Source organism: Microcebus murinus, chromosome 16, assembly GCF_040939455.1.
Source record: "Microcebus murinus isolate Inina chromosome 16, M.murinus_Inina_mat1.0, whole genome shotgun sequence".
Taxonomy (NCBI): Eukaryota; Metazoa; Chordata; class Mammalia; order Primates; family Cheirogaleidae; genus Microcebus; species Microcebus murinus.
The window spans coordinates 62,826,462-62,842,940 of NC_134119.1; the positions used below are offsets into that span (position 1 = coordinate 62,826,462).

At 57.2% G+C, this 16,479-nt stretch overlaps 1 protein-coding gene across 2 annotated transcripts in view; it reads right to left on the minus strand.

Moving 5' to 3' along the window:
* GRIK5 (glutamate ionotropic receptor kainate type subunit 5) overlaps positions 1–16,033 on the minus strand; it is a 57,268-nt gene extending 41,235 nt beyond the window's left edge. For both annotated transcript variants that reach the window (XM_075993120.1, XM_020283299.2), the window contains exons 1-11: positions 15,016–16,033; positions 11,043–11,171; positions 10,583–10,747; positions 8,194–8,291; positions 7,940–8,105; positions 5,675–5,853; positions 3,862–3,915; positions 3,600–3,761; positions 1,894–2,046; positions 1,378–1,482; positions 1,151–1,258 (exon numbers count right to left, since the gene is read on the minus strand). In XM_075993120.1, coding sequence (XP_075849235.1) covers positions 1,151–1,258; positions 1,378–1,482; positions 1,894–2,046; positions 3,600–3,761; positions 3,862–3,915; positions 5,675–5,853; positions 7,940–8,105; positions 8,194–8,291; positions 10,583–10,747; positions 11,043–11,121 — 1,269 coding nt within the window. In that variant the 5' untranslated portion in view covers positions 11,122–11,171; positions 15,016–16,033. The remainder of the gene's footprint in view (positions 1–1,150; positions 1,259–1,377; positions 1,483–1,893; positions 2,047–3,599; positions 3,762–3,861; positions 3,916–5,674; positions 5,854–7,939; positions 8,106–8,193; positions 8,292–10,582; positions 10,748–11,042; positions 11,172–15,015) is intronic.
* Between the last annotated feature and the right edge of the window lie 446 nt (positions 16,034–16,479).

The window sequence follows — 16,479 nt, forward strand, 5'->3', positions numbered from 1 at the left end:
TGCAACAGGCTCACTGGCCCTTCTCCAGAGGGACTCCAAGTCCATTTTAGATCAGGAGTTCCCTAGGGACCGAGGGAACAGCTCTGCCACTTGCTGCTTTAGGAGACCACTGACAGCCCGTGGAACGCTCTGGTTCCTCAGTATCCACAGCTCTCAGCCAGCCCAGCTCCCCGAGTTACTGAGGGGCTCCCGTGGACCACCGATGCTGGCAGGCCATGGATTTGGCCACTGTGACAAGCGTGTCTGCCTGGCGTCTCTGCCTGGCATGTCCTGCCTCCAGGCCAGCTGCTCGGGGAAGCCTTCTGCTCAGCAGGCCCTGGGCATCACCTCCCCTAACCTCCCTCCCCCCACCCCCAGCACTGGTGGCCCATCCTGCCTGGTGGGAGGCAGCAGGGTGTGGTGGAGAGCACATGCTCCATGCCTGACTTTCAGCTCCACCAGGGACTCGCTGTGCGACCTGTTTCCCTACCTTCAAAAGCAGGAAAATAAGAGCAACTTCATGGGGAGCTGTGAGGTCTAAAGAATGACACCTGGAAAGGGCCTAGCACAGAACAGGTGCGGAACAGGCACTCAGTAAACACTTGTCACCACACATAGGCCCTCAGCCTCTGCTTCGGAAAACCGCAGGAGTGGCATCCTCAGGGCTAGCAGCCGATGTCCTCGGCTGGTGCTCAGGTACTGAGAGGACTGGAGCTTCAGAGCACTGAGGTCAGGACCCAGACACTGGAGCCTTAGAGACACAGCCTATGCCAGGTATTTCTGTGTGACCCTGGACAAGTAGCTTCCCCTCTCTGAGCTTCAGTTTCCACATCATCAAGATGGATAGTAAGTTGGCATGTGTCAACACACTCGGTTGGCAAAGGTGGCAAAGCAACCATTCTAGTGACCATGATTAACGAGGGCCCAGCACAGGCCAGACACCATGCGAGGAGCTGGGGTTGACCCTCCCCCCGCCCCGGGCAGTGGTGAGGATGGTGATGCCTCCGTCACAATCTAGGGTTGTTGGGTGCATGGGGTCACACCCCCACTGGCCTGTGCCAGCCAAGGCAGCCCCTACTTCACAGGGCAGCTAGGACTGGGCTCAGGAAATGCCCAGCACTCAGCCCCTTCACTTACCACACACCCTACGTCCCCTTCTAGGGCCACTCACCAGGATGGTCGTGACCACCAGGGTCTTGTTGGCCAGTGTCTGCGACAGGTTGATATCCAGGGTAGTGGCATTCATGGCCAGGGTCCGGTTAGAGTACCACACCCCAATCTGGGGACAGAGAGCATGCTGTCAGTGCAGGCCTGCCCAAGGACATGGCAGCCCCTGGGCCTGCCCCCGTCCCAGCCCTCACCCCAGCAGGGCCCCGGCATTGCCATAGGTCTGCTCACCTCACGGTGGCCCTGCCGGGACTTCTCTAGAATGCGCAGGGTGTAGTTGGTTCTCTGCCCTTTGCTGTTGAACTCGACCCGCCCGGTCAGCCCATCATACTCTACCTAGCAGGGCGGGGAGGCGGGGCAGAGGGAGGGGGTGGCAGGGCCAGAGTCGGGCAGGAAAGGGCCAGGGGGATAAGACAGCCACGGAAAAAGGAGCATACAGGGTAAGGGGGAAAAGAAACAGGGAGAGAGACCAGGAAGACCGCAGTCAAAAGAGCAAGACAACGTGTAAGGAAACAAGGGGACGAACGGAACACAAGGGGAAAAGAACAAGACCCAGAAAGAGAGGGAGCAGACGAGACAGGCAGGGAATGGCCAAGTGAGGCAAAGAAGGAGGAGGCCCAAAGCCCAGAGGTGCGGGTAGGGTGGGAGGTCAGGGGAGAGGGCAAAGGCCACAGGGTGGACACAATGAGTGCCGCCACCCAAGGCAGCCACTGCCCTGTCTCCTCTGCCCGCCCGCTCCCGGCTCACCATGCGCAGGTAGTTCATGAGGCTGGTCCCGTGGGGCCAGATGTTGGCCGACGTGCAGGCCAATGGCTTCACGCCGATCTCCTGGCTGCGGTTCAGCTCCCGGACAGCGCTCACCACCACATGCACGGCATCAAACATCAGGGCGGCCGACAGCTGGGGTGAGGAGAGGTGGGGCGGGATGGCAGAGAGGCAGCTCAGCCAGGGGAGCCCGGAAGGCCCTTGTGGGGCTTCGCCCCAGCCCTCACACAACTCCTCTCTCTCCAGGAATGGGAAACTAGTGGGTTGGGAGCCAGGAAGTGGTTCTAGTGTCTTTCTCGGGAAACGTGGAGGACAGCTGGGAAGGTGCAGGCCTTGGGGGAGTAGCTCTCCTGGACTGTGCATGGCCATGTGTCTCAGACAGGGTTTGCCTGGACAGCTAGCTGTGCCACCCATGGGGGCAGGTGTGGCTGACACAGGCTGGAGAAGACAGACACGATACCTGTCTGAGTGTGTCTGGGGCATGTTTATGTGAATGGGGCTGGACAAATGTGCCCTTCTGTACACGGTGGGTGTGGTGTTGGGGAGGCAAGACAGCATCACGGTGGATGCTGGGCCTAGAGACGGACAGGTTGCAGCTGGAGGCCCAGCTGGGCTAGTTCCTGACTCCATGACATGCCACATCCCTGTCCCTCTCTGAACCTGTTTCCTCCTCTGTAAATAGTAAGCTCTGCCTCTAAGCACTGTGGTGGGGACCCAGTGAGATAATGCCTGTGAAGTGCCTGGAACAGTGCCTGGCACACAGTGAGTATCCGATGCAGCCTGGCCGCTGAGCTGTGACCAATGGCCATGGTGTCTATGTGTGTCTGTGAGCGTGTATCTTAGCAGGGTGGGTGTGAGGGTCTATGTATCTGTGTTGTGTTGGTGTGCACAGAGGTGTGTTCCAATGTGCGTCTGTGTCAGTGTGGGTGATGTCCCCTCATGCATACATCTGGTTGTACGGCTGGGTGCCTGTGTGCACTTCTGTGCGTGTACAAGTCTTGCTATATGAGTAGGTGCCTGTGAACAAATACACATGAATATGCATCCTTCCTATGTCTGCATTTATTCAGCATATATTAGCAGACACCTACTATGAGCTAGGCTGTTTTAGGTACTCGGAATACAATGGTGAATGAACTAGAAACTCCTGCCCTCATGGAACTCACAATCTTTAAATCTATGTCTATATATGGGTATAATATAGAGTAAGCCACATGGTGATCATATAAATAAAGTTCTGTGGGAAAACAAGGCAGGGAAGGGGGCTAAAAAGTAGGTAGTTTCCCATTTTTTAAACAGGAGGACCAAGGAAAAATCTTACAACCGGAGAGACATTTATGCAATGACCTAGCGACAAATATGTGAGCTGCTGCTTCTCTGGGAAAGTGTGGGGGACACAGAGCGAGAGCGTGTGCAAAGGCCCTGGGGTGCACCTGTGCTTGGGTGTGGTGCGGCATGAGAGGTAGCAAGGAGAGGACATGGGTCAGACTCATCATGGGACGACTGCTCACAAGGCTGGCATGGGAGGGGCCGGGATCTCAGCCGGGCCCATCTGCCTCCCAAACCCTCAGGCCATACCACAGGCCCCTGGCAGTGTTGAAGGACTCTGAGCCTGACCTGAGCAAGGTCTCAAAGGGGCCCCTGCAAATGTCTGTGCGCAGGGTGTCACAGGGTGTCTGTGGGCTCACCGCGGGGCCGGGGTAGGTGCTGGCTTCACAGTTCTCCCTCCAGGACATGTTGAGGCTGCGCACAAACTCCGGGTAGAAAGGGTGGGAGGTGTTGAACATGGAGAAGCCCAGGATATTGGAGGAGTCTTCCACGATACCGTCTAGATGCAGGATGGGGAAGTCCTGGGACCAAGAGGAGGTGGTGAGACCCGGGGCCTGGCCCCGAGTGGGCAGCAGAGGTGGGAAGGAAGTGGGGGCAGGAAGGGGCCCGAAGGGTACGCACCATGGTGGTGAGGATGTACTTGTAAAATGCCGAGGTCATTCCCAGCTCTGAGGCCTGGAGGACGCAGGCAGTGAAGAGGCAGCGTGAGAGGCAGACACGGGCAGAGAAGGGGAGACCCAAGAGGGGGGAAGAGATTTAGAGACGGGCCTGGCAAGAAGACGCCCCGTGGAAAACTCAGTAAGACAGGCCCAGAGACGGACAGGGAGGAGGAGACAGTGAGGGCCAAGTGAGACTTTGGTCCTGTGCATCCCGCCATGCTGACTGGTGCCCCAAGTGGAATGGGGACTTTGCTGGAGGAGTGAATAGGGCCCTCAAATGCCCCCTGTCCCTCATTAGCACACTTCAAAGACTTCTTTCTTTGAGACAGGCAAGAGGAAGCCTCAGAAACAAGGTGGAGAAGAAAACATTAACCTCAACCCCCCCCACACACTCTCCAAAGCCAAGTGTAAGCTGATAATGAGCAGAGCTGAGCCCAGTCGTAAGTTCAGAGAAACTCCCCTTGCAATCTCTAAAAGCACTCTCCAATGAAAGGCAGCCAATTTGAATGTTAAGATTCATTTTTGAGGTCCCTTTCTCATAGTCCTCGAGAACAAAGCTGGAAAACCTCTCCCTGTCAGGAGCGCCCAATCCCGTGCCTCTACGAGAAATGGAACACGAAAGGGCAGCAGCTTGCATTTCCTGGGTGGTGGGTGCTGGCTCTCACGTGGCTGTCAGGGAAGAGCAGGCGTGGGGCGGCAAAGGACGACTGCTCACAAGGCTGGCACGGGAGGGGCCGGGATCTCAGCCGGGCCCATCTGCCTCCCAAACCTGCAATCTCTTCCACAAGCCCTCCTGCCTCAGGGGCCCGATGGGTTCTGTTCACACTTCTTTCTGCAAGCTACGATTAGCAGTGACATTTGGTTTTAATTTTTTTTTTAAGTGGAGAAAAATAAATAACACAAATTTGATTATAAAGAAAACTTAAGAGCAGGAAAGCAAATCAGTGATTAATGAGTATGGGTCATCAGTGGACAGAACATGCCAGGCCGTGGTGGGGGGTCCTGGTGCTCTGGCCCCTCCTGTGTGCTCTTGAGCCAGTCCTTCCCTTCGGAACCCCAGCTTCTTTACCCACTAAATGCTCATGACGCCTGCCCTGCAGGGTGGGGAGGCAGACAAATTAAAGAATGCACACAAAGTGCCTCAACATGGGGCCTCAACAGCCTCAGTAAAAATCCTACAGCCAGGTTCAGCACCTCATGCCTGTAACCCCAGCACTTTGGGAGGCTGAGGTGGGAGGATCACTTGAGGCCAAGAGTTTGAGACCCTAGCTCCACAAAAAATTAAAAAAATTAGCCAGGCGTGGTAGCATGAGCCTATAGTCCCAGCTACTCGGGAGGCTGAGGTGGAAGGGCCCACCTCAGCCCAGGAGTTCGAGGCTGCGGTGAGCTACAATCACTGCACTCCAGTCTGGGCAACAAAGCGAGATCCCTTCTCTAATGGAAAAAAAGTTCCAAAGTAGCTATGACTTAGTGGCGAAGCTGAGCCAAGCATGGCCCATGTGCTTTACCTCCCATTCCCTCATGAACCCTCACAGCGTCCCACTGAGGCAGGAACTGCTACTGTCTGAGGGATGAGGTGAGAGTCTGGGGCCATGCAACCAGGAAGCAGCTAGGCTGGGAGACAAACTTTATGATTATCATCTGCACATAAGAAGAGTGTCTTAACATCCTTGTTGGACCACTAAGGCCCATGGGCATTGGGTGACTTGCTCCCAGTTGTCCCATGTTCCTGCCCCTGGCCCTTTAGGGAATCAAGAGATGGAAGGGGGGCCCACCTTACGGAGGATGAGGTGGGAGATGGACGCGTTGGCATCAATGATGATGGTGGACACCTTGTCGTCTCGGATCTCCTTAAGCAGTGGCGTGGGGTCCCGGCTATCGTCCAGCATCCTCACTGACAGCGTCTCCTTGGAGATGAGGAAGCCACGCACCAGTTCCTCCAATCGCAGCAGGCCTGGGGGCGGGGGTGGGCCTCAGGTTGGAGCTCTTCCAAATTCATGGGCATGGAGTGGACATGGGCAGCTGGGCAGAGGACTGGCGGGCGTGCCGAGGTGACGGGGTGGCTGTCCAGAGTGCAGCTGGATCCCTTGGGCTACTGGGCTTAGGGACCTGAAGCCTGGGTCCTCCCCAGTTAAAACCCCAACCTAGACCTCTCCCCAGAACTCCAGATTCCTGTCTCCACCACCTTCCTGACCCCCCACCAGGATGTCTGATGGGCACCTCACACATGACACTCCTACTCTTCTAGTCCAAACCACCGCATCCCGCCCATGTTGGTGAACAGCACCTACAGCCTGCCAGGCAGCACAAACCCTTGGTGGCAGCCTGGTGTCCTCTCACACCCATGTCCAGTGCATCCAGGCCCCACCTTCAAAACACACCAGACCTCATCACACCATGGCACTGTCACTGCCCTGGCCCAAGCCATGGCCACCTCCTGCCACACTTGCCCTGAGTCTGTTCCCTACAATGCAGCTGAAATGACGTGAGTCATATGTGTCCCTTCTCTGCTCCAAACCTTCCGATGGCTTCTCATTTCATTCAGAGTCCTAATAGCCAAAGTCCTCACAGCCTCCAAGTCCCCACGTGACCCATTCACCACCCCCTACCCCATCACCTTGCAGACCTCCTCTCCTGTCGCTCCGTCACTCACTCGCTTGGCTCCAGCCACACCTCGATCACGCTCCCATCCTGTGGCCTTCCTGCCTTGGCCAGGAACCCTCTTCTCCCACGTCCCCACATGACTCCCTCCCTGCCCTCCTCAGGTCTTTGCTCAAATGCCACCTTCTCAATGAGGCCCTCCCCCCATTTCATTTAAAATTGCAGCCCACCCCCATACCAGACTCCCGGTCCTTGTTACTCACAGTGCCTCCCCATGGAACTCATACTCCGCACCACATAACGTGCTTATGTGCGGTGTTTACTGCCTCACTCTTGTACTCGGAACATAATCCGACAGGGGCAGGAATTCCTGACTCCTTCCCTCCCTGCTAGATCCCTAAAACCAAGACAGCAGGTGCCCAGTAAATACCCTTGGAAAGGGAAATTGCTCCAGTGGTCACAGAGCACAATGCTTTCTCAAGCTCCACACCCACAGATCCACCAGCCTACCGACAACTCCTGTGACTGTCTCAAAGATACATCGCACTCAACACGTGCCCCAAAGGATTGTGCTCCTCCTCCTTGGCAGAAGCCCCTGCCCTCTCCCTTCCCCCGTCCCCGAGCCCATCCTGGCCCCTCTGTCCTAACTGCCACCACCTGAGCCCAGATCGGTGTCAGTACTGCCCTGCCTCTCGCTGGGCTCCTGCCACATCTCGGGTCACACTCTTGCCTGTTCTCTACACTGAAGCCAAAGAGCTCTTCCTATGACACACATGCCCTGGGCCCCTCACCCTGCCCTGTGTGGGAACCTTCCCCAGCTCCCATCACCTCCTGTTTCATGGCTCCCACACTTCAGCCAGCCACTGGGGGCATCTTCAAGCCTCTCAAAGGGGCCTTGCTCCCCTGAGCCCTTCGCCTCTGTCCCTGCCATACCCTCTGCTCAGAACATGTTCCCTCCCTCCCTCCCCACCCTTCAGGTTCAGCCTGGATGTCCCTTCTTTGGGGCTGCATGCTCTGAACCTCCCAGATGGGCGAGGATCCCTCCTGTGTGCTTCTAGAGGCCCCACACACCTCCTGGCAGCACACATACCACTCCGTATCACAACAGCTCAATGACCTGCGCGTCCACTAGACCGGGAGTCCTGTGCACTCAGGGACCACACCCAGCACTGCTCCCTGCTCACCTTCCAGGGCCTAGCAGAGGTGCTCAGTCACCATCTGCGGACCAAACGGGTCTTTTTTGGAGAAGGAGGAAGGGTCTGTGGAACCAGAAGTCTGGGTTTCCGAAGGGGACAAGATGTGGGGATGAGGAGAACCTGGTACCTGGGTATCCTGGGGTCCTAACCAGGGGGCACTGAAGAACTGTGAGGGACACCAGATCTGTTGGGAAGGGACGTTTGGAGGAATAAAAAACAAAACATCCAGTTCTCCTCCCTCACACTCAGCCTTGGCGCAGATGAGGCTAGCCGAGGGGTAGTTGAAGGACTTGAGGATTCGGGAGACTGCCAGGCTGACGTCCTCGTTACTGGGGTACAAGCTGACAGACGCGAAGCGAAGGTACTGAAGGCGGGGCGTCTCTTCGGGACCCACCTTGATGTGGGGGATCTGGACAGAGAGGGAGCTTCGGCTTCCATCCTGCTCCTCCTCCCAGGGACCCGCTCCCCCACCCACCCAGCCCACGCTCCCACCTCACCTCCTTCTCCCCACAGATATGGCTCACGGTGGAGGCAGATGCTGGGCTGGAGGAGGGCCCCAGGACAGACACGACCCCCTTGGGCAGGATCTGACACACTGCAAGGGACAGGGAAGAGACCACAGAGTCAGGGACCCCCTGAGTCCTTTCCTCCATCCTCCAGGGAGCCACCCTGGCCCAGTGGAGGATCCAGACACTCAGAGCTGCCTGGTCCTCTTCCACCACCTGGGACCCAGAGGGATAATCCCTGACCCACCCAACACAGTGACAAAGGAGGGGGCATGAGACAGAGACAGACATGGGGAAAGAGCAACAAAGGGACAGGTCAGACCAAGAGAGATCTAAGGAAGAGACAAAGACAAAGAGACAACAGGGAACCACCAGTCTGGCCTGCAAATCCAGTGCTGGGTTCCTCAGCCTTTGTCCTTCTCAATCTTTTTAGACACCCCCCTCACCTGAACCCACAGCTGAGGGCCCCTGGGTCCTCTACACCCAGACACCACTCTTCTATGGCATTTACTTGCTCCTCTTTCTTCTGCTTTCTTTCCCCCTTAAACATGTGTGTTTGTCTCAAGACTGGGAGGAGGAAGGCTGTTGCTTTTGCCTGTCCAATGCCTGTTCTCATGGCAGAACCCTAACTTCTCCTGGGGGAACTACCCCCGCCCTTCTGTCCATGTGGCTCCCAGGATTGACCCGCACCCGACTCAGGCCTGGTCAGTGCAGAGACATATCCCCCCAGCCACAGACTGGTTCAGAGATGGGTATGGGCTCAGATCAGGTCTGCTACAGGTATTACAGGGTTTGCTAAACTGGTGAGATACAGGCTTTGAGCTGCTGGGCCATCTTGCCACCAGCTAGGGAGAACATTCCTAAAAATGAAGCCAACCCCGAAGAAAGCAGGGCCCAGAGTGTTATATTTGAGATTCGCAAGGCCGCAGGATCTTACACAGAGATAAAGACAGAGAGATTCTTGGGACATTATTTCAATGCCTGGATCTAGCCATGCCTGAAACCATCCTGGGACATACATTTGAGTACGTGGATCCAGTCGTACCTGAAATTAGTTCTTAGGCCTTTTAGTAACATGACCTAATAAGTTCTCTTTTTGCCTTAAACCAGCCTGAGTTGGGTTTATGCCACCTCTCATGAAAAGCATCATAACTGAACGACTCATCTTCCTCCAAACTTGTTCCTTCTGTGCCTTCCTCACCATTTGCACAGACCAGATGCCTGGAAATGGCACTTGTCTTCAATTCCTCTCCTGACAGCCAATTAGTCACCAAGTCCTAGCTCTTCTTTGTCCTCAGTTTTCTCACATCTGTCCCCTCTGTCCCTGCCCTACTTTAGGATTCTCAACTCAGGCATATACCAGCCTCCTCACTCATCACCCAAATCCAGCCTCCAGATTCTCCTTCCAGACACCCATCGATGGCTCCCCACTGCCTGCACATGGAGGTGACATCTTTCCCCCTGGCACTGCGGTCCTCTCCAGCCGCCTGCCAAACGGCCCAGCCTCACTTCCCACTGCCCTGTCACGCTCAGCCTAGAAGTCTCTCACAATCTCCCCAAACGTGTCCTAAATCCAGGTGGTCAGGATGGACTCACCCCTACACACTGTTCCTTGGCTCCAAATACTTGGCTCCCCCTGTCCCCTACCCCAGCTCCAGACTCTAGGTACATGCCCGAAATGTCATCTGCCTCCTCATCCTCCATCCCAGGTTTCCCCAAATTGTGCTGTACGCTGCACCAGTCAAAAAAGACTGGGAAACTCTGTACCCCTTTCTACCACTCAGTGATTTGAAACATACATGAACATAATAAAGTCTCTGATAAGGCCTGCAGAAAAGAAAATTGTCTAAAACACATTTTAAGATAGCATCTCCCAAAGGTCTATGACCCTAAAACATCTGTTCAAGTGAGACCTATGAACATTCATTCAGCCCATTATTATTCAACAAACACTTAACACAACCCTACCATGTAGCCGGCCATGCTTGGAGCAAGGCCACTCCTTCTACAACTTGTTCACCTTTCAAAGCTCAGCTTCAGTCTAGCCTTCCCCAAATTGCCTTCGCTGACCCCTGCCCTGAGCCCTTTGGCCTTGCTGTCTGGGACCCTTGATATTCAGCTCTGGGGACTGACAAGTGTCCCCAGCCAGCTGTGAAGCTTCCTCCAAATGAGGCCCTGGGATCTTCCAGGGTAGGACTGGAGCTTACGCTCTCACCCAGCAGCAGCTGCCTCTGGGAAGGAGAAGGCAGAGACAGACACGAAGGAAGGAGCCAGATGGAGCTAGAAGAGGACAAGGCTGAGCTGGAGGCTGGGGCACAGGGACACACTGAGGGCCACTGGCCTGCCCTGCCTCACCCCACGCCCCTGTGGCCCCGCTCACTGGTGTCCGTGGTCTCGTACTGGCTGTCCCGCTGCAGCTCAAAGATGTCTACTTCCACGCGGGCCTTGGCTGGGACCTCGATGATCCCGTTGATCTGCTCCCGGGCTAGGGCCAAGGCCAGACGTTCACCACGGCCACACACTGTCTGGTCATCCAGGATTGCAGCTGAGGGGACACAGGGGTTGGGGACCAGACTCCAGGGTCCTGAGGAAGGAAGGGGCTGGGGTCCTGGACTCTGGAGTGAGGCTGGTGTAGGGACTAGGGGCCTGGACTCTTGGATTGGAGGGTGGCCAGAGCTGGGGGTCTGGACTCCTAGGTCCAGGAGGAGGTGCTGGAGGCTGAGACCCGAGGCCCAGACTCCTGGGTCCTGAGGAACTGGCATGCCTGGGTCCCCAGAGAGGAGCCCGGGGCCTAGTGGGAGGGTCTCTGAGGAGGTGGGGCAAGGTGCTGAGGGCCTCACCCATGCGCAGTGATGAGAGCACCTGGCAGCTGGGGCTGGCGAAGGCAACAATCAGCAGCAGCAGCAGCTCAGCCGGCATCTTCCTCCCCTCCTCATGGGGACGCAGCTGCCGCGGCCCCCACTCGCCACCTGCAGGGAGATCCCCAACCCATGGGGAGACTGCTGATGTTGGGGGAAGCAGCCCCTTGGAGGACTGCTGGATGAAGTGGCAACCACAGCTCCTAGGACATTGGTGGTGAGGAGTTCGCAGTTCTGAGGGCCCTGCTCTCGTTAGAAGCTTGCAATACTGAGGGCATTGCTAGAAGGCTCACAGGGCACTATCAGAGAGGAGCTCACGGCACTCAGGCCTGCGTGGGACAGGCTGGGAAAGGATGAGCACAGCTACCGAAACAGCAGGGAAGCATGTGAATTCTAGGGACCAGTCCCACCCCAATAGGAAACCAGGAAGTGCCACCCCCCACCCAGTCCCGCCCCTGTCTCTGGGCAGGCAGCCGTTCCCAGGCAACAGAAACTGGCTGGAGAGGATGCGGTGGTTGCTAAGCAACTCCATCCCAGGCCTCACTTGCCACTTTCCTGACGTCCCTGGTTCCCACAATCCCATGGGGAGAGAGGCCTGGACATCCAGGGTCTGGAGGAGAGAATGTCTAGGAGTTAGAAAACTTGGGGAGAGATCGGGGGAGGAAGAGGGAAAGACATGGAAACCCAGATGGATAAACTTAAAGCAGCAAAAGGACCAAAAACATATATTAAAGAGAAAGGAGGCTGGACACGGTGGCTCACACCTATAATCCTAGCACTCTGGGTGGCCGAGGCGGGTGGATTGCTCGAGGTCAGGAGTTCGAAACCAGCCTGAGCAAGAGCAAGACCCTGTCTCTACCATGAATAGGAAGAAATTAATTGGGCAACTAATATATATAGAAAAAAATTAGTCGGGCATGGTGGCGCATGCCTATAGTCCCAGCTACTTGGGAGGCTGAGGCAGGAGGATTGCGTGAGCCCAGGAGTTTGAGGTTGCTGTGAGCTAGGCTGACGCCACAGCACTCACTCTAGCCTGGGAAACAAAGCGAGACTCTATCTTAAAAAAAAAACGAGAGAGAATTTTCACCAAACTGATGCTTTAAAAAAAAAAAAAAGTAAAAAAAAAAAAAAAAAAACGAGAGAGGAGGGGGAAACAGAGAGATAGAAAGTAGAAGGGAGGCTTAGAGAGGGGAAAGATGAAGAAACTCAGAAAAGGAAAAAGGAAAAAACAGGCAAAAATACAAGGGAATATAAAGATGATAAGACAACAGGAAAATGGGGACAGAAATGGAGAGAAATGGAAAGAGAGTTACGGGGACCTAGGGACAGGACTAGGTGAGAGAGAGGGAAGAGACAGAGACATGCAGAGATGAGATGGAGAAGGCACAGAGCAGGGAGAAGAGAGTGGAGGAGACTGGAGAAGGAGATACAAAGGCACAGGAGAGACAGAGAAAGAGGAAGATAGACGATGGAGAGAAGACAAACCGATCAGGGTTGCGACCAGGGAGAGCTGGAGGGTGGAAAGTAAGGCCAGGAGTGAGCTGTTTGCCAGAAGTGGGTGTCCAACTGCTATCCCCCACCCTGCTCTGGGAACTGAAGCACAGGGGTAGACAACATATCTCTGCTCCTCACAACTCTCCACCCCCAGGGAGTCAGGGATTTCTCCAGGTACCCCTGGCATTCCACAGGGCAACCACTGAGCAGGGAGGAGTTTGACCAGATGTGCAGCTCCCCCTGGCTCAGGGCCATGCCCCAAGGGAAGGGACACTTGGGTGTCCATGGAGGACGGTTACTGTGGGGCCCAGAGTGCAGTGAGGTGAGCCTGGACTCCCCCATACTTCACCCAGTCCCCATGGAAGGAGGAGAAACAGTGGGATGAGAACTGCCAGGGAAGGGCAGAGACACAAGTCAACTCTTCTGACCATCTTGTGGGTCTAGGAAAACCCAGGCCTGAACAACAGGAGACTAGAATAGTCCCAGCTCTGCCCCCGACTCACTGTGTGACCTTGAGCAAGTCACCACTCTCTCTCTCTGGGCCTCTGGGAAGGAGAGGCTGGAGGTGGAGGGTATGCTGGGCAGGCTGGTGGCTGCAAACTGTAATGGGATCTAAGGTGAAGGCTTGTCAAGGGTGGAGGAGCAAGGGATGCTGGGAGGCCCGGAAGGAGAGCTCACTGGGAGGGTGTGAAGGGTGGGGCTCAGAAAGGCAGGATTGGGGTGGGTCATCCTGAGACACCAGGGACTTCCGGGGCAAATCAGGGAGCCGAGACTAAAGGACAGAAAGACTGAGGAAGAGATGAGGCAGAAAGACAGGGACCCACAGGTGGGAGCAGAAAGATAGAGACAGAGTGTAGGACAGGGTTATGGGTAAGCGAACAGACACAGAGGTACAAGAGGGCTCACACAGAAGGAAGCAAAGCCCAAAAAGTAGGACCTGAGGCTAAATGAGATACAGACACAGCCTAGCAGTGAGATACCACAGGAGACAGAGATAAGACAGAGGGTGTGAGAGGAGAGGGGAGGGTGTCAGGCAGGCCTGAGACTGGCAGACTACAGACTTAGGCAAAGCTGGACAAAGGTAGAAACACAAGAAACAACTGAGTCAGGGGCCACACCCAGGAAAAGAGACAGACAAGTGAGTAAATGAGAGCCATCAGTCAGCCAAGGTGAGAAGCAGGCAGGTGAGTGAGGACAAAGGGGGTGAGGGAGTGGGCAAAAAATAAACAGCAGCTGGTACAAGAAGCGTGGGGAGGAGAGAGACAGCAAAACTCCGGAAAGTGAGAGAAAGCATGTCAGAGCTGCACCGAAGGCCTCCAGAGGAGGAAGGGGCAGGGGGAGAAGCACACAGGGGGAGAGACACTTTCAAACTAGGAGAGGAAGAGCATCAGGGAAGGAAACTGAGGCGGGGAGGAAGAGTGAGTGCCCTGGAGGAGCACAGGCAGAGACAGGGCATGCACCCGCTCGAGGGGACAAGCCCACATGAGGTACAGCCACCCTGAGACACTCAGGGATGCCCTGCGGGGGAGGAGAACCCAGGGCCCAGAGCCCCAGAGCCCCCAGGAGCAGGGAGGAATGGGAGCGGAAAGGCCATGCAAGGTAACGCAGATGTGGGGAGAGAGGACGGGGGCGGGAAGAGCGAGCCCAGCAAGGAAAAGCCAATGTGGATGCCGCCAAAAGGCAGGGACGGCAGCGGCTAAGGGGTGAGGGATGGAGGAGCCTGGTGCCCAGAGTGGATGAGGGAGAGCGGAAAAAGTGAAAGGACAGTCTCAAGCCCAGAGGCGGAGAGAGGGAGGGGGCCAGGGGAGCACAGGGACAGCAGAGGCACAGAATGGAGAGAAGTGGAAAGAGACCTGCCAAGGGAGCCTCAAAAGAGAGACAGGAGACACGGGGAGCTCCGACAGAGAGAGAGAGGGCTACCCACAGGGACATGCCGAGGAAGGGCTGGGCTATAGCAAAGAAGAGAGAAGTTGGGCAGAGTCTGCAAGAGGCCCAAGAGATGCATGAAATGGAGACTTAAAAACAGAAAGACATTTCCAGGAGAAAGAGTCTGGATGGGATGGGGACAGGGCCCAGGGCAAGCAGAGGGGATTAGGCTCAGAGGAAGGAAGAGAGAGAGAGAGAGAGAGAGTCCGTCTGGGCTGGGACCAGGACTGAGGCTGGGAGAAAGCAGGGGCAGCGACATGTCAGGGGCCTGGGAAAAGTGAGCCCACAAGTAAGACACAGTCAACCCCTTAGGCCCCCAGGAAGCTGGGGGTCTGGGGCAGGGGTAAGCTGCACACCCAGAGGGGTGAGAAAAGGTCGAGGTGAATGGAGGCTGGGGAGATGGAGGCGCAGAGCAGGCCCCTGGTGGGGGAGGGTACTTGCCAGTTCGGGGAGCAGTGGGGGCCCTGCCAGGCGGCACTGAGCCCAGCCTTCCAGGACCCAGAACCCAGCCCAATCCCAGCCCGCAGACACTCACGGATCCTGGTGGGACGGAGGGCTGGGCTCCCTCGAGGCCCGAGGAACGACAATGACAACGGGAGATGCTCTGGCGCTGGGTGGTGGTGTGGCTGGGGCGGGGGGGAGAGGGCAGTCCACAGGGCCCCCTCCCCCGCCGCCGGTGGTGGCCCCCAACTAATCCAAAACGGTGGCTCCTCAGGAGCAGGGAGGAAGGACAGGTGGAACAGGAGAGGGCGGGTCAGGGAGGGGAGGAAGGGGAAAGGAGAAAATGGAGGAGAGAAGGGGAGAGAGGAGAGGGGGAAGGAGCAAATGGAGGGGAAGGAGGGAGGAAAGGAAGAGAGGAAGGTGAAAACAGAAGGGGGGGCACAAGCAAAGCCGGGGGAGGGGGAAGCCAGCCCGGGAAAGGGCCCCCGCCCCCTCCCCTAGCCAGGCCGGCCTGGGGGGGCCACAGGGGGTGAGGACAGGGTGGAGAAAAGGAAGCCGGCCATCAGGAAGAGTGGGGGAGGGGAGGGCCTGATTGGGGGGAGGGGGCCACCCCCTTCCCCCCTCCCCCCAGAGCCTTGGCCCTGCCCTGGATGAGGCAAGGGCCCAGAGTCCTCAAGCCCTCAGCCCCCACGGGAAAAGCATGCTGGGGGCCAGGAGAGGCCTGGGAGTGGAGAGGCTGGAGAGGATGGGGTGCTGGGAGACCGGGAGAGGCCGAGAAGGGGGCAGACGAGGTGGAGGGATGGGGAGGAGGGAGAGGAGGAGAGGAGGAGGGAGGGAAAGAGGGAAGGGAGCAGGTGGAAGAAGGCGGAGGAGGGTGGGGTGTCCCGGGGGCTCCCGGCACAGGGCCTGGGCGAGAGGGCCTGGCCACAGACTCCTGGTCCCTTGCGAGCAGCAGCCGCTGCCACTGTCACCGGCTCCAGTCCCTGGCTGGGCCTGCCTCCCGTTGCTGGCCGCCGCCACCACCACCGCTGCCGCCACCGCTTGTCTCCCCTCCGAGGCCGCCGCCTGCCTGCCCGCCCGCCCGCCGCCCGCGCTGGGTCCTGGAGCGCAGGGGGGCGGGGTGGGGGGGAGAGAGATGAGGGAGGGAGGGAGGCAGGGAGGAGGGCTGGCAGGAGGAAGGGAGGGAGGCAGGCAGAGAGCAAGGAGGGAGGGGAGTCGGGGGAGAGGGAGCCCGTATTGGTTGGGGCTGGGGGCCCCCGCGAGGAGAATGCTGATGAGAAGAAGGAGCTGCATTGGATGGAGGGCCCACCCCTGGCCACCCCCTCCACCACCCCATGCCACCGCCCTGCCCAGGCAGCCCTGGGCACAGGAGCCCACGGAGATGAGAGGCGGGGAGACCCGGGGAGAAGGCCATGGAGACGGGAGGAGAGGGCTACAGAGATGAAGAGAAATGCAGAGAGATGAAAGACAGCCATCAAGACCCAGAAAGGTGGGCCAAGTCCCACAAACTCACAAGGACAAGGACAGGGAAAGGCCCAGGGATAAGAAAGCCCCAAGG